Source organism: Trachemys scripta, chromosome 10, assembly GCF_013100865.1.
Source record: "Trachemys scripta elegans isolate TJP31775 chromosome 10, CAS_Tse_1.0, whole genome shotgun sequence".
Taxonomy (NCBI): domain Eukaryota; kingdom Metazoa; phylum Chordata; order Testudines; family Emydidae; genus Trachemys; species Trachemys scripta.
The window spans coordinates 4,724,650-4,747,326 of NC_048307.1; the positions used below are offsets into that span (position 1 = coordinate 4,724,650).

General features: G+C 41.9%; 1 protein-coding gene across 1 annotated transcript; it reads right to left on the bottom strand.

Annotated features, from left to right (window-relative positions):
- Positions 1 to 54: 54 nt before the first annotated feature.
- On the bottom strand, positions 55 to 22,288 carry LOC117883905. The gene is made up of 14 exons (XM_034783759.1): positions 22,167 to 22,288; positions 21,514 to 21,576; positions 19,746 to 19,868; positions 18,583 to 18,738; positions 15,221 to 15,274; positions 12,970 to 13,187; positions 11,459 to 11,535; positions 8,061 to 8,171; positions 7,109 to 7,195; positions 5,770 to 5,877; positions 5,429 to 5,550; positions 4,337 to 4,459; positions 2,095 to 2,134; positions 55 to 1,139 (listed from the first exon to the last, which is right to left on the bottom strand). The coding sequence occupies exons 1-14, from the start codon at positions 22,214 to 22,216 to the stop codon at positions 1,062 to 1,064; spliced, it is 1,410 nt and encodes a 469-aa protein (XP_034639650.1). The 5' UTR covers positions 22,217 to 22,288; the 3' UTR covers positions 55 to 1,061.
- Positions 22,289 to 22,677: the final 389 nt, after the last annotated feature.

The following is a 22,677-nucleotide window of genomic DNA, read 5'->3' on the forward strand; positions in this document are numbered from 1 at the left end:
AGCAACCACCATAATTTTATTTGAACTGAACAGATGCACAGCGGAGGAGAGGACTACGATAGTTACCATTTATTCAACGCTTTATACAAGGGGTTTAGATACACATTTTCACTTTTTTTTTTAAAAAAAGACAAAACTTCAATAAAAAAGTAGTTTTGTAAAGAAAATAATTTAGCCGAACTTGGCACGAATAAGCAGTAAAAGCCATTATAAGCCTTAAATGTGCAAAATAAAATACATGGACAGGTCAACATTTCTTCCCCTTCACTCCCAACATGGAAAGATGTCAAAGGGATTGTAGTCAGACGGTATTTTCTGCTGAATTACATTTCTCTAGTTCTACATCCAATTTTAAAGTCAACTGTTAAACTACAATTATGATAGCAATTCAAGTAACCCAGACGTGTTAGCACCCGTCAAATAGCCATCAACCGCAATACACCTGAAAGTTAAAATTTCTCTTTACAAACTAACTATTAATTTACATCATTAGAACCATTTCTAGTTTCTGTAGGAGCACTTGGGATTGGAGAAATCCAGGAAAATGGAGAGTGGAGGTACTAATCAAAAACAAGTGGGTCATATACATAATTAGATGCCACATAGAGGAGGCATTCCAAAGAACACACACTATCAAACTTCTGCAGGACCATGAATTAAGAGTTTCCCTTATCCAGGAGCTGTTTGCTTCCTCAACAAGTCCTCTGCTGCTGACATCACAGGTCAGCATGCATGTGGCATGGTAGAGAACATGTCTGTTGCTCTCTCAGCACTTCCACAGAATAAGCAGCCCTGTAAGCATGTTAAGTTATATTCCATGAAAGCCAGATTGCAGAGAACTGCTAGAGTATGCACCTGCAAGAAGGAAGAAAGCGTTAAGCACATTTCGGCTTAAATGCCTCCTCCATTCAACACACAAGTCTAGGGTTGGATGGGATTTTTAAAAATTTGTTTGTAAATCAGCTCGTAGGCTGAAAATTTTATTGAGGGGAAATAGCAAAAGGCAACCAATTGGGAGGTGTTATACGGCAGGTTAGAAAATTCTTGAGACCCTCAGAGTGTTACAATTTTTCCAAAACAGCTATGAACTTGGCAACTTCATGATCAGTCGTGGTACCAAGAGGCAGCTTCCGTAATCCCTGCACAGAGAAAAGAGGTGGTTAGAAGTTTTTATTGAAAAGAAGTTTTTTTTTTAAATTCTATTAAAAAAAAAAAGAAGAAGAAGAAGAGGCACCCACTACTAAAGCCATCTCCCATGGAGGGGATAGCCAGCCTTACATCTCCCAAAATACCTCCCTTCCAGAATCCCTGACTACCTGCTGGATTAACTGTTCCCTTTGTGCCCTCCTCTCACTCACACCTGTGTGCCTCCTTCTACCTGGTCCCATACACATGAATCCCTCCTCTCTCCACACAGTCCACATTGCCAGTCTACTCTTTCCTCAAGATTACTTCTTCTGAAAGACCTACAACACTGGAACTCCCTGGAGAGAGATGTTCAACTAGATAGGACTAGGACTATCTTTCTCTACAAAAAAACAAACCTTTTAGAAATCCAAAAATAGGCCCATCATTAACAAGACAGGTACTAAACTTCATAATTCAGTTTGCTTTCTGTTCCTCTCCAGTCTGCTTTCAGGGGATTGTCTGTTTAGATTGTTAGTGCTCCCAGACGAAGGCTGGGTTTTAAGTTCAATGTGCTTCATGCTGTAGACAGATGGCACTATATAAACTAACAACACTATTCGTTCGGCAGAGGAGAAAACAGTTCATCTACCCTGGTGTGTAATGCTGTTCTGACCAAGCACTAGGAAATGTGACACATTGCAACCCAAGGAAAAATCACCACCATGGCAATTCCCTCAGCATTAGAGCCAACAGCTTAAATCCAATCCATGGAAAGAAAGATGGACAAGAAACCTTCTAACGTTTCCAAGATTTATTAAGACCCACCAATTCCTTTGTATTGTTGCTAGCTTCAACCTAACTATTTTATTTCTTCCATTTGCTTACAGAGAATTTAACATGTGACGACAAATTTAACATTTGAGAACCACTGCTGGGGTCAGCAACCTGAGGTACAAAGACACTTACTGTGTTCAGAAAGTTGCAAAGATGCTTTGCCCATGGACACCTGAAAACAGATTTAGATTCTTACTCCACTTTCCACAGATGGACAGCCTCCTTCCCCATTTCAGCTACTTCATAATGAATGGAAAGTTACACTGAGAGCGTGACATTCCCAATATTTTGTTACACTTGCTAGTCAAATGCTCAAACTTCATGTCCCAAAATGTGGGAGAGGTCGCCATTGAAGTCACCTTGACATTGGAATACAACTTTGAACTTGAGCACGTGTTGAGACATATTACGTAAGAGCTAAATAAACCACTCTGCAGGCTGATGGAATTCAATAAATATAGCAAGTTTGACAAACAAGGCTGTATTCAGACCTCCCTCATGCACACATCTACATCATCAGGCTCATGAAAGCCAGTGATTAGTCCCCCATCCCTTTTGCCATGTACAGCGGAAACAAAGCAAATGAGAAGCTCTTTAAGAAGCGGATAACTTAAGTGTCCCTGATTTCCTCTCAGAACAAGATTCCAGGAAGTGCAATTGGAACGTTATGCTACAGCCGTCTGCAACATGTTTTGCCTGTGAATTAAAAATTAAAAATTTGGAGCAGGCAACTTCTGTGCCTTCAGATACACAAACATGTGGCTACCTTGTTTTAGGATTAATTCAATTCTTAAGGCCTGGTATGCCAAGGCAAAAAAAAGCCCACATTTTAAAACCTTGACTGCTTTACTGCCAAATCTAGAAATAAAATATTGCAATCATACCAGACAAGGCTTATGCTTACCTGTGAAACCACTTTCTCTCTAACACATCTGAAGCATTTATAGCAATAACCGTATTCCAAAAGAACTGTTACGACTATTTCAGAAACCCTTCCCTCCACACCTAGTCACAGAGCAGATGATTGTCTCCGAATTTTATACACAACTTGAGGCTCCACATAGTTTGCCTAAAATGGGACAGATCAAGCATTGGTGCACCTTTAACTCCCACTAGAAGCACCTCTATATTAAGGATGCAAGACTCCACACCCAATCTCAGTGGATGAGCTGTTTGAATGAAGTGAGCCTTGCATGTTGTGCTCTCTAGTTTCTGTGGGACACACTTCCTTAGAAAGGTGCAGGGCCTTACTTTAGCGTTTCAATGAAACATGCAAAAAACCCTGATTGAGCTCCATATTGTTGGAATTGTTGCTGCTATTAGTGACCATCACTTTTCATTAAAATGACCAGATGGCCTTCCAGGGTCCATAGCTTCATGGAAACTGCCCCAGGCCAGGGACCCCATGTCTTCCAGGCCAACTGGCTCCTCAGGCTGCCTGACCCCCATAGCCTGGGAAGCCAGCTTTCCTCAGTGTGTCAGGAAGCACAGGGACCCAGCTGGCCCAGGCACCTGGCAGTCCTGGGTCCCTGGCCCAGGGGCAATTGCCATGGGGAAACTGCACCGGAGCCACAGACCCTGGAAGCTGCTGACTGAAATCGACATGATTTTTGTCAGTTTCACAGCTGAATAGAAACTGTGCCTATTTCCTTTCAAAAACACATTTGCATTTCTCATACAAAAAAAAACAATAATCAGAATTTCCAAGTTTTGGCCATTTTAAAAATGTTTCTATCTACTCCCCATGAAGTTGGAAAGCGCCTCGGACTTCGGACCAAAGACATTACCACTACACTAAAGACTTTATACAAAAGTGGTACAAAAGAGAGAGCTATGCTATTTGCGGGACAGGTTTCCAACTATGTTTTAAGAAAGTTTGCGTGTTCTGTTAACCACACATTTGTGCAGTATTAAGCATTCTTAGGAACCCAGTAACGTGATTAATAAGCTTTTCCTAAATTTATTTAGCTAATCAAAAATGACTTCCACAGAGGATGAGCAGTGTCTATTAGCGGAAGTAACACCCACCTGTTTTCCCCAGGCAAATAGAAAACTAGTGAATATTATCCTGGTCATTGGTCATGTTCCTAAAAACAGACTACAGACTTCTTTGACAATAGATGGAATGGGAATGCAAAAGAGCCTGAGGGGCCCATCAGGTAACAGGGCTTGTCACTGAAATATTGACATCAGAACAATTTTAAACCCACCAAAATTTTTGAATCTCATTACTGGCTGTAACAGCAAGGATAAAATTGTGCAAAAAATCCATAACAAGACTGTGTGAATGTTAATGGAATTATGAGCAATTCAATCAGTGTAATCTTCACTGCTATAATCAGCCTGGTATTTGACTCCAAATATTCATACTTACATATACAGGTTCTCGCTAATTAAATGGATGATGAAGATGCCAATGGACTGCATCTTCCTATTTCTGCAAGTCAGGTACAGGCAGAGCAGTTCACCTACATATTGAGGACCAAGTTTTTTCCACCTGAACAATAAAGAAAATTGGAGTAGCAGGTGATGGCACTTGTATCTAGTTCTAAAAAGTATGTGGCACCATATAGAATTTGGTTCATTTGTTTTGTAGACCATTTCCTCTCTTCCCACAGAGTCTTAGATCAAAGACATCTCACCATGGAGAGAGGACTCTATTGAGTAATGCAGCTCAACTGGTGTCCTTGCCTGACTCTCATACAGCCACTGGTTGGAATACAGTTTTCCCAGTCTTAAAACTACTTCCCCGTGATCGAGAACCACTTTGAAAGTGAACCCTTCACCCCAGGTGCACTAGAAGAACATGTATCCGGTATGAGAAGTCACTTGGCAATGCCTTAGGAGAGCCCTGCGCAAATACAAAATGCATATCTGCGGATGAAGATATCGGCGGAGTTGCAGGGCTCTAACAATGAGAGAGACCAACAGGGCCACGACCAGCGACCGGGAGCAGGAAACGCAGTAGCAAAAGCAGCAGCATGTCAGGCCATCGCTTGCAGGAAGGGACTCCTGTCTGGGAGTGTGTGAGCGGCTTGCACATACTAGCGTGACCAGTGACAGCCGCCGGTGAGCCTGGTGCCCGCCCCAGTGGGCAGGGCAGGGGGCGGTACAGCCATACTGGAGGAGCTGCCCGGGCTGGGCACTGACCCAACATGCTGCTACTTTCACCGCTGCGGTTCCTGGCCCGGTTGCTGGCCATGGCCCTGCTGGTCTCGCTCGTTGTTGCAACACTGCGGATATAAATTTGGTATCTGCGCAGATATAAATTTTGTATCTGAACCCTTTAAAAAAAAAAAAAAAAGTTTGGCCATGTCTTACTGACAATTAGCTGGTTGTCTATAACCCCCCACCCCCTAACACACACAAGTTACATCTCTGGGGGAGAAGGGGGGGAACCCCACATCTTTGGCATTTAACTTTTCCCACAGATAAACGATCAGACCTCAACAAAGTGTTTACTCACAGATGCAACATTGTTGCCTTCTGAAAATTCAGATCTCTCAGAAGCAAGTTAATAGTGCCATGGAGAATGTGTTCTTCACAGGAAAGGCCATTTAATAATAGCCTCAGAGCCCAGAAGTTATTCTAGTAGGTAAAGAGAGGAATAAGCTAGTGAAGGAATTCTATGCTACAGTACCTCATTTTATTGGAAATCCCTGAAAAATAAACAGCTGGTCAAGTTTAAATATAAAGAAAACAAAATATAAAACTTGACAAAACGTGCATAAAATTCAATAGGCTGTTAATTGTATTTTAAGCATCACTTGTTTTAATTTACTAGAGTTGAAGATTCCTAAGACTCACCCCGAAAGCCAGTGTTATTTCTAGAAAGGAACTCAAGTATGGAAGGTCGTTTAGAAGCATCTGCTGCACTGCTTGCACTGTGAGGATAAGACAAGCCTCAAGCTGTAACTGAAGGAATCAGAAAAGATGTTAAGAAATATTTAAGGCCTGATTCTCCGTGGCCTTGTACCCTACGTTGGCATTGATAGCCGCTCACATCAGGTGTAAATTGCTCCCATTCTGAGCTAGTAGTGTTTTACACGGACTTTGCCCAGGTGTCAATGATAACATATAGTGCAAGGCAGGAGAACCAGGCCCTCAGTTCACATTGGGCAATATCAATACAAGGTGAGCTTGCTAAGAGCCTTCTGGACAAACTGACTGCAGAATAGATGGTTACAAAAGTCACAGAAACAGAAGAGATCTAGTGACAGGCAATAAGACTTGCACATAGGAAGGGAGATCAGAATTCTTTGCACTTCTGTGGTATTTTTTACCAAAGGTTCTCAAACTGCCTTACAAACATTAAGGCTCACAACAGCACTGTTAAGTAGGGCAAGTGTGGTTACATGGACCAAGAAAATCCTGTAAAAAGCAACAGAGTCCTGTGACACCTTATAGACTAACAGACGTATTGGAGCATAAGCTTTCGTGGGCATTCACCCACGAAAGCTTATGCTCCAATACGTCTGTTAGTCTATAGGACTCTGTCGCTTTTTACAGATCCAGGCTAACATGGCTACCCCTCTGATACTTGACAAGAAAATCCTGACATTTGAGTTACACAATTAGGAAAGAAGTTAAACATGATTTCCTCAGAGGAAATAAAAGGAGTAGTGTTAATTAGTTTGCTTAGGTAAATGAATATATCCTAATTACTGATAACTTTCATCACGTTCACACTAAACAAATCAGGTACCATATACAACTCTCCGCTTCCTGATTATTAAATTATGGACAGCCAGGTTTTCCAACTATAGTAGATTTTACTTATTACCAACCCATCAGTTGCCATCAAAAAGTTGCCTTATCTAGCAGCAGCCAGTCAACTAACCCTAATACAGAAATTGAAGTCTGTTTATCCCCCTTTTGTAGATGGGGGAAATTGGGCGGAGAGAGGCAATTGTTGTCAAAGGTCACAGAGTGGCAGGAATAGATCCTGGGAGTCTCAGCTCCAAGTCCTCTGCTCTAACCACTAGACTGTGCTAGGAATTCCTATGCCACTTCCTAAAGATTCTCAGCCTCTCTCAAAAGCATTTAATACATTTGAATTGAAAGAAAGCTATTTTCAAACCTAATAGTGCAATCAAAATCCACTATTCAAAACAATCACCTCCCTCATTAACCGTTACATACTTACAGGACCAGAAAAAACATTTGATGGCAGAGAAACATTGACTTTTGTCTTCAGTTCATTTAGAAGAACGCAAGATACAGACACCACCATCTGCAACAGGAAGTTATGACAGTCACAAGCAGAGCAAGAAAGAGCCCAAGTATTCAACAAATGTCAAACCGTGTCCAAAACTGAATTCTTTGGCATAGGGTGTTTTAATGTTTTCAGTCCCATTTCTGCTTGCTATGAGGTTGGTTATTCTATCTATGAGGAATGCTGTAATTGTATGGTCCATCCTCAGCAGTCCCCCTAAATGTGCTTGTATTAATGTAACCGTGCTTTAGGTTTACTGTGTTTAGAAAATATTCTGTTATACAAATATTGACCTTTTGTGTTATCCCTAAAGCACCTCCTTTAAGACTAAATCGCTCCCTCCCTCTTGGTTTTATAATTATCCAAGGCACTTCACAGCTAAAAGATCTGGAATCAGCACCAAGACCAGTTAAATGCCATAGTGAATTAAGTGTTATAGCAGTGTTGGTCAGGATATTAGAGAGACAAGGTGGGTGAGATAATATCTTTTATTGGATCAACTTCTGTTGGTGAGAAAGAGAGAAGCTTTTGAGCTTATACAGAAGTCTTCTTCAGATCTGTGTAAACTCGAAAGCATGTCTCTCTCGCCAACATAAGCTGGTCCAATAAAAGATATTACCTCGACCATTTTGTCTCTCTAATGGTGAGCTAACTAACTCCTATGCAGTTACCAGATGGGACACAAACAGTATATCAGACTAAGTCCAAAACATGTCAGGATTTCCATATGAAAAGGTTAAGACTTGGCATGTGCCAAATTAAATTGATGGTGTAATACAATGTGGATCCATTCCCAAGACTCCAAAATGAGTTAATCCCCAAACTGAAGAAAATAATTAAACACAAGGCAAAAGCTTCTCCATCGCAAAGTGGCGTCAGTTACCTCTTGGAAATCATGTGGTGGCTCTTTCAATGAGACAGGATTTACATGCCCATTTTTCTCCAGAGTAGTGCTACTACCCAAAACCATGATGAGGGAGCTCCAGCATTTTGGCTGAAACAGAGTAAAAACTTTCAATTAACAAAACCACAGACTTTGGTGAAGTTTGCTGAATCAGTCTTTAGATCTAAAGAAAGACTGAACAAGGTAAATATTATATATTCAAGTAAAGAAAAGTACATAATATTTGGGATAAAAAATGGTTTCCGGCATGGTACACACCACAGAATCTGAAAAAAAATCAACATTTTCTGCTTTATGTACCACAAACCAGAGTGAGTGAGACAGAACAGAGGGGTTTCTTCCTGCGTGACTCTGTAGTGCTGACAGTGAAATGGTAATATCTGGCCTGTCAACAAGAAGTCACATGGGCAGGAGGAGCACAGATATTTGCAACAGTGTGTCCAAGATACTAGTTTCAGAGTCACTGTGCTGACCACACTCTGGAGTTATACATTGGAGTATACGGGGCTTGTCTTTTCCCCTCTTATACAGACACTATCCGCACTGTGCCTCACCTGAAGCAAAGGCTGCTCCCCCCCACACACACACCCCTATCACAGTACAACGAAAGGCTTCAGGGGTAGACCTTCAGATGGTGCAATTGTCATAGCTTCATTGATGTCAATGTCATGGACCATACCATGGACTTCTATCCGCTGACGATTAAAAACATTCAACCATGGTAAGTTTTATTTGCTTTGTTCTAGGTCAGGACACTGTGGTAAAGGTGGTCAACTTGACTTAGATCGCTTTTCCCTTTTACAGTGTGAGAGGTGCCTGCAATTCTTCACCACTCCTTCCAGCTCACGGCTCAGGTTCATAGGTTCTGGAGTTCCAGTCCTTTTCTCTTCAAAATTTCTTTTAACAGACTGACAGTCTTTCCATCGCATCCTCAGTCTTCCATGTTTTCTCACTGTTCTTTGGTGGTCATTCTCCCATTCTTATCACATGTCCAGCCCACCTCAAATGTGCACTTTCCAGCCCAGAGTCCCAAGTTCATCTTCCCCCTAATTTCTTCCATGCACACAGTCTACCCTCCACTTGCCTGACAATCTTCTCAGTATATTATTTTCTATGACCTGTATCTTGTTTTCTTCTATCTCCAGGAGACCCCTCTGTGATGTATGGTTTGGAAACAGTGGAAAAAAAACACAGCACAAACTTCTCCTTTCAAATTTGTTACTTAATTGCCTGTCCCACAGTACTCCTACCGCCCACACACACTGGGTGGTTCTTTTCAGTTTGAGATCTTTCTTGATGGCACTGAGCATACTTCCCAAGTACACAAACCTTCTCTTTGGATTCTGCTTCTCTCCTGAAATGTCAGCCAACAGCTCTTCTTCCACCTTCCTTAGTTTTCTGGGTTTACCTTCAAACCATGATCTTCAAACACAGATGCCCACTCCAATGCCATATTTGCCAAAAGGGCTGGACTGTCATCTTACATTCATTTTCTCTGTCTCCCCACAGGCTTGGTTCTCCTACTAATTAACTCCAAATACTAGGATGAAGAGAAGTGGATTCACAGCACACTGCTTTCTCTCAAGCCCACCATCACCTCAAAACTCTCCAAAATTCCAATACTGTTACCACCTAAGCTCTTGACCCTCAATACAGCTCCTCGATCTCCTCCACATCTTGAAGTCCCCCTCCCATTCATCTCCATACTCCAAACACCAGCTCCCACTGTACAAAGTCACATACTTTCTCAAGATCAATAACTGCTACAATGCCCTCCATTTACCATTCTTTCAAGTGTCTGTCTCATTGCAAATATTGCATTTGCAGTACTCCTTCCCTTTCTAAAGCCACATTGCTCCTCTCCTATACACCTCTACCCTGTTATAACGCCACCCGATATAACATGAATTCAGATATAAAGCGGTAAAGCAGTGCTCCGGGGGGAAGGGGGCTACGCACTGACACGGATCAAATCAAGTTCGATATAACGCGGTTTCACCTATAACGCGGTAAGATTTTTTGGCTCCCGAGGACAGCGTTATATCGAGGTAGGGGGTATTTTCCTCCATCTTGCACTTCAACCTTGTCCCCGAAACCCTCTCAAGGCCTTTAAAGGATTGACTTAACATTGTCACGCCCTGATCGGTGTTTGAATCATTTGCACCATCCTCATCCTTCCAGAGAGGCACAATCAATCCTGTTCTCCAGTCATCTGGTAGCCACCTTACTCCAGTACCTCCAATTGCCTTGATCATATCCACAGTTCTCATCTTCACCTGCTGCTTTACCGTTCTTCATGTTATTCGGTGTTTCTTCTACCTCCTCTACAGAGATGGATACCTTCTGAGACTTTCCCATAGTTGTCAGCAGTGCTTGAATTTGCAGCTTTCTTCTCATTTAATGGCCTTCAGAACTATTTTTTCCCCCCCATACCTCTACCACTTCTTTAGGGTTAGTCACCACACAGCTTCTCTTCGTCACAAAGTTATTCATATTTTGTTTCTCTTTCATCAAGCCAAAAGCCAAAGTTTCCTGCTACCATCTTTCTGTGTAATTCCTCTTCAGCCTCCAGTCCTACCTTAGCAACTGACTTTTTAGCCTGTTCGTATGCATTTTAGAGTGTCTCATTAGCACGAATCCTCAAAATTCTGAATATTTTTAATTTGTTTGTACAGACTTCTACCACCATCTTATTCTCCAAAAGCACCCCCATCTTACCACTAATCATGTTCCCTCCACTGCCTTAATGAAACATTCTTTAAAACTTCCTCCAATGACTTCATCGCCATTGGCAAAGGACGAAAACAAGAATTCTGCCAAAAAGTAAAGGAAGGCTTCCTTACCACCCTGCTTCTCCCTTTACAGAACCACCAATACAATTTCATCTTCTTCATGTCAACTCACTGAAAACTGGACTACATAAGGGGACATCTGACAAAAAACGAACTGATGAGGTTCTAGTTCAATCAACCAATCCTTTGCACCATCTTGCTTTTTACAGCTTCCCAGCGATCTCTGCTTTGTCACTGGACCCTGCTGTACCTCTGACGGACTGATCTCAGGGCTAAGAGCCAGGAACCCCCAAATTTGACATTGATTAGTATGTGGTCTTGGGTAAACTGCCACTTCTCTGCCTCAGTTTCCCCAACTGTGGAAAGGAGCTAATGCCTGCCGAGGTATTGAAAGGATTATCTTTTTGCAAATGTTTTGAAAATATAAGTACAGTATTAAAGTTTGGGGGAAAACCTGGCATAAAGTCAGAAAAAATAAAAAAAGCTGCTCAACAGTGTATTCTTGTATTAGACAAACAATGGCTCTATACAACAGAACTGTATAGAAACGAACACCAGAAGCATAAGAGTAACACAAACACTCACATTTCTGTATAATGACAGATTGCAGTAAAGGAGTTTGAGCGCATGCTTAATTAGAATGGAGTTCTTCACAGGAGAACCTAAGGGAGGAAAAAAGTAGACAACTCCTTAAACCTGATAAAAATGATGGAAATGAAGTGCATATTTAAAAAAAAAAAAACAGAGGCAGATTTAATTAAGTACAGTAATGTTTTTACATGTATTTAATGTTAAGATTTGTGTCACGGTTATTTTTAGTGACAGACAGGTCACAGGCAATAAACAAAAATTCAGAGGAGCCAGTGACCTGTCTGTGACATTACTAAAAATAACCAGGGGGCAGGGCTGGGGGTGGGGTGGAGTGGGGAAAGAGAGGGGGGAGACTGATAGCATGAAGCTGAAGAAGTTACAGAGGTCTGGTAAAGTCACAGAATTGGTAACTGACGTGACCTCATGTGTAAGGATACAATTTAAGCACCAGTAAAGCAAAGAGGGGATAGAAATGAGAAGTGTCCACGCTACTTTACAATATTTCATGCCACAATTCTAGGTTCCAGTCATCAGTTTAATATGCTCCCCCAGAGTCCTTAGGGACATGTACAAGCAATTAGGGGGGAGGGATAGCTCAGTGGTTTGAGCATTGGCCTGCTAAACCCAGGGTTGTGAGCTCAGTCCTTGAGAGGGCCACTTAGGGATCTGGGGCAAAATCAGTACTTGGTCCTGCTAGTGAAGGCAGGCGGCTGGACTCTATGACCTTTCAAGGTCCCTTCCGGTTCTAGGCGATAGGATATCTCCATTAATTAAAGATACTAAAACATATCACATGGAATAAATTCTCTCACCAGGTACAGAACGTTTACAGTACATGACTATTGTGCTTAAATATCCCATGCGCCTACAAATATCACCAACTAATAGCTACTGAGTGGACTTGTGTGAAATAAGCTTGGGGTATCAGACTCGTTCCTGTGGGGCAAGTCTGTGTGTACCAAGGTCTATTATCACAATAGTCTCAGCAGAAACCCTCTAATAAACCACAATGTACACAAAGGCAATTTATACATTGCCCACATTATCCTGATATATCAGCCTTGACCTTGAGCAAATGCCTTTAGTGAAATGGGTCTCAGTGTCTCCACGGTCCGTTCACTCATTTGCTCAAGGTCAAGGCTGACACATCATGACAGTGTGGGTAACATATACGTTTATGAAAGGGTTTAATACTCAGCACTTTTTAACAAGGCAGTCCTTTAGAAAAAACAAAAAGGCGCTGAATGGCTGACAAGGGTTAGCATCTGTGTAAGTTAGAGCATGGTAAAACAACAAAGTAATTTCTGCTTGAGTCTAAAACTTAAATAGCATTGTTCCTCACCAACACTGAAGTACCATGCTTTAACCCAGATAATTTATGGCGGAGTTGGAAGTTCCATAAATCTCACGTTAGATTTAATCCAAACAGATAACCACACACAACCATAGTCAAGTGGGGTACCAAATGGATAGAAGCAAGAAGCACTTCAACGAATAATACTTGCCAATTGAAATCCACTCTCCAGGGTCATGAAAATTATTTCCACAGGGAACACTCCCAGTTCTGAACATCTTTAGGTAGATCTCAAACTGGAAAGGGGTTATCCGGCAGGCGGTACAGCATGCAAGGTTATTGAAGGGAAGCAACAATGAATGTAGAGCACTAACGAAGTCTCCACTTTTGCACAAGTAGAATGGGATTTTATCTCTAAGCTTTCTTAACCTGGGTACAAGAAAGGATTGCAGATTTGATTTTTGTGGATGCCATTAACAACATGGAAGCATTACCGGGATTTCCTTTGAGACCTCTTTCCACTTGGCTTCCCAAGAACTCAGTTTGACTCCAGACTTCGTCACTCAGGTATCTTTATTTGGCATACAGCAACGCTACACTGAGTTGATTAGACTCGAACGAAGGGGGGGGATGTAGGGTACATCACAGATCCAAGGTTACAGAGAAACCAGCTTCCTTTATGTACCTTTACAGATTTCATTACATTTACTATACGCTGCGTTACACATTTTGGGATTGGCTTGGTTCCTTTGTAGGAACCAATCCCTTTACAGCAAGCTTTGCCCACGCATCATCCATGTTCAACCTACTCTTACAATCCCAACTTATCTTGTTCGTTGTTATTTTGCTCTTTGTAAATGGTTCCCTGGTTGTTCCTGTGACTGCATCCCATATTCACCACAGGGATATCATTATGATAGGATTATAACATAATTATGATGCATCTTGTACAAAACGTGTCATGTGAGGTGTCAATGGAAAAGTTATGGTTTGCTGAAAGGTTATCTTATTGTATGCATGTATCATTTTTGTATCTGGAGTTACTAATAATGACTATGCATCTGTATTTCAAACGTGTTTGCTCCTGGGTAACCCACAAAGTAGCTCACATCCAGCACATTGGGAATGAACTATTTAAGGTAATGGCCCATCAACCAAAAAAAGGCCACAGGAAAAGCTTAGCCTCACCTAATAAGCTTCCCTGTGGACACTTCAGCCAAAATATGGGTAATGGATGCCATGACTCATCGAAGCACGCAACGGCATGTAACTAAATCATGTGACATTGGGCTCCATTTTGGTGCCTATACTTTTCCACAAACTGTGCTGGGGCTTGTTTGGGACAATGAAATTCCCTCCACATGAAAGAAGCTTTAAAAAGGGGGAAGTGACATCACTTGGCCTCACTCCCTCTACAACACAACACCTGAGGAACCAAGATTGAACTGGGGAAGGAGGTCCGAGGTGGGAAAAGAAGAAAGCCTGCCTGCGTATGGAAGCTTGGTGGACTGTTTGTACTATTTAACATGGTACACTGCTTGATTCAAATCCTGTCTAGTTTGTAAAGCTTAGATTACCTAAGAAATAAAACAAAATGCAATCTGCTTTGATCTGTATGTTCACTACTTATAATCACTTAAAATCTCTTTCTGTAGTTAATAAATTTGTTTTATATTTTACACCTAAAACAGCGGGTTTTGCTAGAAGTGTTTGGGGAATCTGCTCAGGAACATAAACTGGTGCATTCTCCTCTCCGCACCGAGGGAGGGGTAGACTGGGTAATAAACTTATACTGGCCAGGCTTTTGACCAGGGCGATATGGTACAGTCCAGGGGTGCAAGGCTAAGGAGCTATGGGGAGTTGACTGCAGCCTCTCTATTGTTAGTTCATGAGTGGCTGAGGAGAAGCATTCATGTAACTGCAGCTGGGTGTGTCCCTGCCTGTGTAAAGGTTTGAAAGAGTGCAGGACCAAGAGCTGTCTGCAGCTTGCCACAGTCTTCGAAGTGTGAGAGGAAGCCCAGACTGGCATGCCAGAGGGCTCAGCGGTACCCCAGTTCCAGGGTGCACCCCAGGGAAGTCTGTCACAGTTCCTTCCCCCTTATCTTAGTTAGTTCAAACATTCTATTTTAGCTCACTGACCCTTTTACCTATCTTAGTTAGCACAAACATTCTGTTTTCAGCCTGCTGACCTATTTGTCTTCCCAATTTGGTCTTCCAAGACACATGCCTCTCCCATGCTTAATTACTCATGTCAACCCAGGCCTACAAATGTTATAAAAAAAAATATATCAAATCTGGATCCTACTATGTTTACCAGCTAATATTTGTTAGTGATGCAATGTTGTGTTCAGCAACTAAAACAAGTCTGTCAACCAGAATCATTTCTTTTAAAGTTGTGATTTTACTGAAGATTAGACACACACAGGGAAATCTTAAAGATAAAAAATAAAAAAGCCACTTACCCTAGAGTGTCATTGCATTTCACAGCTTTCAAGTAGCGAACTATTTCCTTATAACTAAGGAAGGGAGGAGAAGAGGAGGCATTAAATTTTGAGCAAATGAATGAGGAATACTGATGAGAATTAATGAGACAAAGCAATAGCTCCCACATAGAAGACATTTATGTACAGAAAAAACAAAGGCCTGGATAAAACTGCTGGTATCTCGTTTTCCGATAAACCCCAAAAGTACTGAAGTCCCTGGACAGATAAAAAACAAACAAACAAAAAAACGGGCAGCACCCACCAATACAGAGTTATTCAATATTTAAGTCTAGGAAAATATCACCACTGTGGTACTGGCTGTGGAAACACCAGCTGTGTAATCAATAGGAATTTACCTTCTCTCTATACCAGGGGTGGCCAAACTGTGGCTCTTTCACAGTTAAAGTGCAGCCCCAGAAGGACCCCCCCACATTCTCCGTCTACCAGACTCGGGGGCTGGTAGGGGAGCTTGGGGCTTCTGCCCTGTGGCAGAATGATGAGGCTAGGGGCTTCTGCCACAGATGACTGGTGCCTGCTGAGGCATCCCCTACATGAACCTTCAATCCTGGTCCTGTACTTAAGCATGATTGCCAAGCTATACAAGCTACACGGGGCGAATGTGATTTGGAAACTGCAAAGGCTACTCCCTATGCAGCACCCACTGAAAAACAGGAATTAAGAGGATACGTGTGCATGCACATTGTTATAATGGAGAGAGATAATTACTAGCTTTAATAGCACCTATGCCAGGGGTGGCCAACCTGAGCCTGAGAAGGAGCAAGAATCTACCAATGTACATTGCCAAAGAGCCACAGTAATAAGTCAGCAGCCGCCCCGCACCCCGCTTCCAGCACCTCCCACCCCGCTGATCAGCTGTTTCGTGGCACGCAGGAGGCTTGGGAGGGGGAGGAGCGAGGGCCTGGCAGGCTCAGGGGAGGGGGCAGGAAGGGGTGGAGTGGGGGCAGGGCCTGTGGCAGAGCCAGGGGTTGAGCAGTGAGCACCCCCCCCGGCACATTGGAAAGTTGGTGCCTGTAGCTCCAGCCCCAGAGTCGGTGTCTATACAAGGAGCCACATATTAACTTCTGAAGAGCCGCATGTGGCTCCGGAGTCACAGGTTGGCCACTCCTGACCTATGCTATGCTTCCCCAATGGACTTCCCAGTGGAACAAATTCCAAAGGAAGAAACCACTAACAGAGAAGCCAGACAACGAGGGTTGAAATCTGGGTTGTGGTAGCAAGTGCTGTGGCAACATATCAAATGAGAGGGTTGACTCACATGACTGGGGCCCCAAACCATTCAGATCCTTAATTGGACCATGAAGATTTGTTTAGACAGAACCATGAACATCAAGTACCTTGAACTGTCCTTAACATTCAAACTGGATATGAATACCAAAAAGAGGAACAGAGTTTTCTCACAAAAATGGATACAAAGTTTTGAATGAACCCAATTAACATTTAATTGAAAAAAGCTTTCATTCTATCCCCAATGGCAGCTGCTATTATAGGATCTAACCTTTACAAAAGGTATAGTCAGTACAGACAGCAATTTACCCAGCAAGAAAATGTATCTTTATACACTCTTTGAAAGAGTCATTTGCACAGGTCCCAAACGTATTAATTGTATGTTCATAGACCTATCAAGGTTTTATCAATGTTGTAAGAAGTTTCAGAGACAAAACTGAAGAGATACAGTTAACATTACTACTTATGGCCTTACAGGAAGCAGATCAAGAATCTCTCTAATAATTCACTAGCTTTCTACAGTGCCTTGCATCCAGTGATCTAAAAATGCTCTGTTAACATCAATCAAGTCTCACAACACCCTTGGGAGATTGCTTCTACCCATCTGTAAAATGGGGATAATGCCTGAGGTCACAATCTGTGGAAGAGACAGGAACAGCTCCCAGAGTCCTAATTTCTAGTTCCTTACTCTAGCCCAGTGATCACCAACCGGTCGATCCTAGAGGATCTTGCATTGGCCCCTTCTGGGAGCAGTGTGGGGCCGGGGTAGGCAGGGAGCCTGCCTTAGGAGCAGCCACGCTGTATCATGGACCAAGAGCCACTGGGGGTAAGTGCTGACCGGTGGGAGGCCATACCCCAACCCCCAGCCCTCTCCCACAGCCAGCACCCCATACTCCCTCCTGCAGCCCAAACCCTAGTCTGACCCACCTCCCAGAGCCAACCCCCTGCAGTGACCTCCCCTCCCAGAGCCAGCACCCTGTATCTCCTCCTGCACCCAAACTCCCTCCAAGCCCACACCCCCTCCTGCACCCCAAAACTGCCCCAGCACAGAGCCCCCTCCTGCACCTCAACCCCCTGCCCAGAGCCCTCTCCCACACTGCGAACTCCACGGTCCCAGCCCAGAACCCATACCCCCTCCCAAACCCCTACCCCAGCCCGGTGAAAGTTAGTGAGGGTGGTGGAGAGCGAGCCATGGAGACAGCGGGGGAAGGAGTGAGCAGGACGGGGCTTTGGGGAAGGGGCAGGATAGATCCTGGTTTGTCCTTAAATTCAAAAAGTGATCTTGGGCGTAAAAGAGTTGGAGACCACTGCTCTAGCCAGTAGAACAAACCACGCAAGAGAGAGTCTCTCATCACTGTACCCAGATTAGAATGTCCCATACCTACCAAGAGATTTTATTTTAAATGCCAGGCATCTGGCTAAGAACCACAGTTGCCAACTTTCACGCGGTAAATAAGCACCCCGACTTTCACAATAAGCCAAAAATCAAGCTATCCCATTTCAAAACAAGGCCAAAACAAGCCAATCCCTAAGAGCCCCAACACTCTAGGTGACTAGATCCTCCCGGCGTGCAGTCTGGAACTGTGGTGGGCCCTCTTTGCACCCCTGACTCTCTCCCCTTCTTTCCCCTCCTCCCTCTGCTTGCCGGGAGCCGATCAAAAAAAGAAACAACAAGCTATAAGCCAAACAATCAACAAGCCAAAAACTAGCCAACAAGCAACTCACAAAGCCAATTAAGCCAAAACCAAGCCCAATTTCTGAATTTTTTTCGCAGGTTTGACATGTCTGCTGAGAATGCCTGGGGGTTAAGGAGACAAAAAAAGGAGCAGAGAAGAGAAGAAGGAAGCTTCCTTGTGAATTGTACATTTTAAGACCAATAAGGGTGTCAGAAGCACCTTTGGATTGTCTTTATAAAGCATGAAGGAAAAACATTCATTACACGTTGTCAGTCATCATTGGTTTAAAAAAAAAAAAAAGTCACACCCCACCCCCACCCCACCCACCCCGCAGCAATGTTAGGTGTTTGAAAGACACCATGCTCTATAAAGCGGATATGATGCAGAATGCAAGTCCTCAAAAGATGGATAAGAACTTACTGTCCCTGGTTTTCCATTTTTTCTACTCGAGCCTGTATGACAGGAAGTACTTCCCACAGAAATACTTTCTTTCCTTTCTGTGTTCTTTGACCAGTGATGTTCTGGCCTTTTAAGACAGTTGTCAGTAATCCATGATCCCATGGCACCACATTTAGGCTGAAAATTAAAGTTAAAGAATATTATTCTAAAAACTATTGCAAGGTACTATAAGAATTCACAAAACAGAGCAAAGAGACACCCATATCACTGCAATACCACAATTTTTTTAAGTGTTAAGGTTTGGTGCAACATGGACTGCTACAGTATTTCTAAAGGTTATGACTCATTTCAGAAAATTAACTTTATGGACCCCACATTAGTCATGGCAGCAGAATGAAGCTATTAGCACCAATTAAGCTAGTTACTAGCAGACCTTGGTGCAATACATCTCCAGTATTCAGGACAATTATTCATTAGAAGAAAATTGTGTTGGAATAGATATTTGTGTAATATGATTGGGTTGCTACAGAGATTGTATTGATCATGACAGACTAATCCTTCTTGCTAAGTCATCATAATGCTCACAATATATTTGACGCAGTAAATCTTGAGTTTGCTAAACTAAAAACATCTTAGAACCTAGACCACATAACCATTGCATCTAAAAATGGTTGTTTGCAACCCGAGCGCTGACAGTTCTAATTTAAATGTCCACAAACCACACAAGCATGACACCATGTAGCTTTTTCCAAGGAATTTCAGTAATTTTGTTTGGACGTACCAGAATATTAGCCAATGTTTTGACAATGTGTGTCTTATGGAGATATGAGATATCATAATGAATGCTTACAGTCACTATTACAAACAGCTTCTGAACATTTCCTGTAGTGATTTCTAAAGGCAAATAAAAGTAAGCCTGATGCGGCCCTGCTGTTTTAAGCTTCCATTTCCCAGACTACCAGTAAAAGGAATATTTAGTAGGACACTATAACTAGTTTCTATTAAACCACACGCCAGGCTTAGTCTCTGGACAGATTTCAAGAGTTCAGGTTGTTGTCCACAGTCTGTTGTAGCAACACATTAGAAATCCCAATGGATATAACATGTAAATACTCCTTTTCACACTTGAGTACATTTAAGTCCACCGAGTAATAACATTTAGCCAATAGAAGCAAAGGACATACCTATTTGAGAAGGAATAGCAGTGACACGGAAGTGAGATAGTCTGGAAAAAACTAATGAACTTTTCATATAAAACTTTTGGAAAGTCACACAGCACGAGCATCCTCTGAAGTTGTGTTGTAATCCTGCATTTACAAAAATAAACTAGTTTTAAAAGTCAGTGATGCGAGTAAAATCTTTTGAAGCCAGCTGAATTGTTCACTAGGTCAGTTTCCTTTTCTGATTAGGAACAAGTCTATAGTGTTTTATAAAAAAATTCGAATGGATACTTTGGATTAAAATTTAGATTTTGTATAAAAACAATTTTACAAGATTTACTGTGACACTACACCCTATATTCATCATGGGGGTATGGTTATGAAATGATTATGACAGAATTATGATGCAATTTGTACAAGATGAGTCATGTGAGGGGTCACTGGAAAAGTTATGATTTGCCTGTGTGAATGCTGGTGGAAATGCAGGACCGGGAGCGGTCTATCGCTTATCACAGCAGCGCAGTGCTGAGAGGGAGCCAAGGCTGGTGAGTCAGAGGTCTCAGTGGTACCCCAGTTCCAGGTGGCACACGGGGGGTGGGGAGAACCACCATCACACTTACAACCAGTGTAAGTCTTCGGTTTTTAAAATTCAAGTATTTATTGTGGGGTTTTTTAATTCAAAGAGCCTCACACACTGTTTGCAACATAAACCCTACAGCATCATGCCAGTGTGTACCAAACTAGATAGATCATTTGTAGTCAAAATTCAAAAAACAAAACAGAATAGTGGTAAAAAAATTTTTTTTTTTGATTTAAAATTTAAATTTGAGATTCTTTATTTTAAAGTAAAATATTTTAAACTGACACTGTCCTTTTAAATAAGTAACTTCAAATGCCATTACAAACAAAGTGTTTTGTAATAGGTATGTAGCAGCAAGTAGGAAGTCAATTCTGACGTGAACCATTGATATTGCAAGAGTGGTGGTGAAAACGCACTTGATTTCACGGTTTCTGTCTTAAATGGGAGCTCCTAAACAAATCAAGGAAAACTGGAGGGCAAAAAATAAAAAAATAAAAAAAATCCTATTTCATGTTCCTTCGGGATCATGTTTTTATTCTCTTGAAGCCATAGTCATAACCAGGACTCCCTTGCGCTAGGTGCTGTACAAACACAGAACAAGACGATGGTCCCTGTCACATAAAGTATACAATCTAAGTGATATGGCATTAACTTTGTAAAGAATTATTTCCCTAATGTAAAAAGCAGTCATTTAAAATGAGGACAGATGTAGGCTACACCTGGCCATTGGTTTAAATTAGGGAAACAGTGGGAGGGAAAGGATTTAAGTCTTCCCAAAAATCAGTTCTTAGCTTTGTGGCTGGTGGATTTCCTGTTAAAAGTAAACTGCAAAGCTAAAGTAAGAATTGAGTTAAGCAAAGAAGTGTGTGTTACATGTCCCCATTCCTCAGGCTTCAGAAGAAATTTAGTAGAGTGGTAAGTTTTAACTAACCTTTTCTATTGATCTATCCTGGTTTATATAATACAATTGTGTAACATTATGGATACAGTTAGTATTACTTAGTGTTAGAGCTATACAATTCACCTTTAAGGAATTCTAGATCAGGAAATTTAGATTTCAAGCGCCAAAGCTATTTTAAACCCTTCAGTAACTGAAGCTGGCCTTTGAGGATATGACGTGTTAATGTACTTTGTAACACAACTATAGAAACTTTGCAGCCAACCACCATCCCATTGACAATGAATCTCACACCATACTAAGCAAAGTCTTACCTTTCCATTAGACAAGGTACAGCCGTCCTCAAAGATGCAGAGACACCAAGATTTTGCAAGTTCCTAACACAAATGCATTAGTTTAGTGCTTACATATTCTTCCTAGGACTGGTTTTAAAGCAATCAAATTGACAAGAGAAACCAGTTACATAAACAGATGACATCTACCCCATTGAACGTTATTAGAAAAATATTCCAAAGTATTTGCAGCGTTATAACGTACTCAATGCATTGAGTACCTTCTACAATTAATATTATCTGTATTACAATAGCGCTTAAAGCCCTGACTAAAGTGAAGGCATCTATTGTGCTAGACACTGTACAAATATAGAACAAGAGATAGCTCTTCAAGGCAGGGGTTTACAAGCTCAACACACAAAACAGAGATGGAAAATTATTACTCATTTTAAAGATAGGGACCTGAAACCGAGAAATAGAGTGACCGGCCCAAGCTCATAAAAGAAGTCCAGATAGTAGAAGTTGCAATCCAATTAACTGTTCGACCATCCTCCCCCTTTGTTTGGGATTTCCAACTTCTCTCCCGTTTTGATTTAAAATTATTTTAAGCTCTGCCATGATTCAGTTGTAAATCACCTGGGGCCACAACTGTGGCCAAGGGATTTGGGGATTAGCTGGTGAACTGGAATACTTACTGAGCAGGGTCCTTATGAAGTGCTATTTCTTTGGCTGCTCCCAGGAGCATGACCGCAGCAGCTTTAGGGGTCTCTTTTTCTGCCTGATTTAGAAATGTTGTTACCAGTGCAAAAACGCCAGAATACCTAGGAGAATGAAAAGTCCTTCTAGTGAAGTAGATCTGCTCTGAACTGGTGTGCCAGCAGGAAAAGCATTTGCACAAAATACTATAGTTAGCATTTAAATGGACTGGTCACGATACTTCAGATGCTTTCAAGGGAAAGACACAAGTTGTTTAAAGTAAACCGCAACGTTTAAAAGGAATGTATTGGGATTGAAATTGGACCCTCCACCCCAGGAAAAAAAAAAAAAAAAAAATCTAGTCAGAAAGCCGAATTTATAATTCATGGAAGTTTAAAACTAAACAGTGAGGAAAAACTGTTAAATCTTTGGTCACACAAGGACAGATGCTAAAGTTTAGGGTTTATTTATGGATCCTGGTCTGGCCTAACTGGGGAAGGGGAAAAAAAA

Coding starts and splice junctions, on each gene's coding strand:
- LOC117883905 (XM_034783759.1), bottom strand. CDS start 22,216: ATGCTCCTGGGAGCAGCCAAAGAAATAGCACTTCATAAGGACCCTGCT. Junction 8,172..11,458: donor ATCTGTCATTATACAGAAAT/GTGAGTGTTTGT, acceptor ACTCTGTTTCAG/CCAAAATGCTGGAGCTCCCT. Junction 2,135..4,336: donor ATTAGCGAGAACCTGTATAT/GTAAGTATGAAT, acceptor ATCTGTTTTCAG/GTGTCCATGGGCAAAGCATC.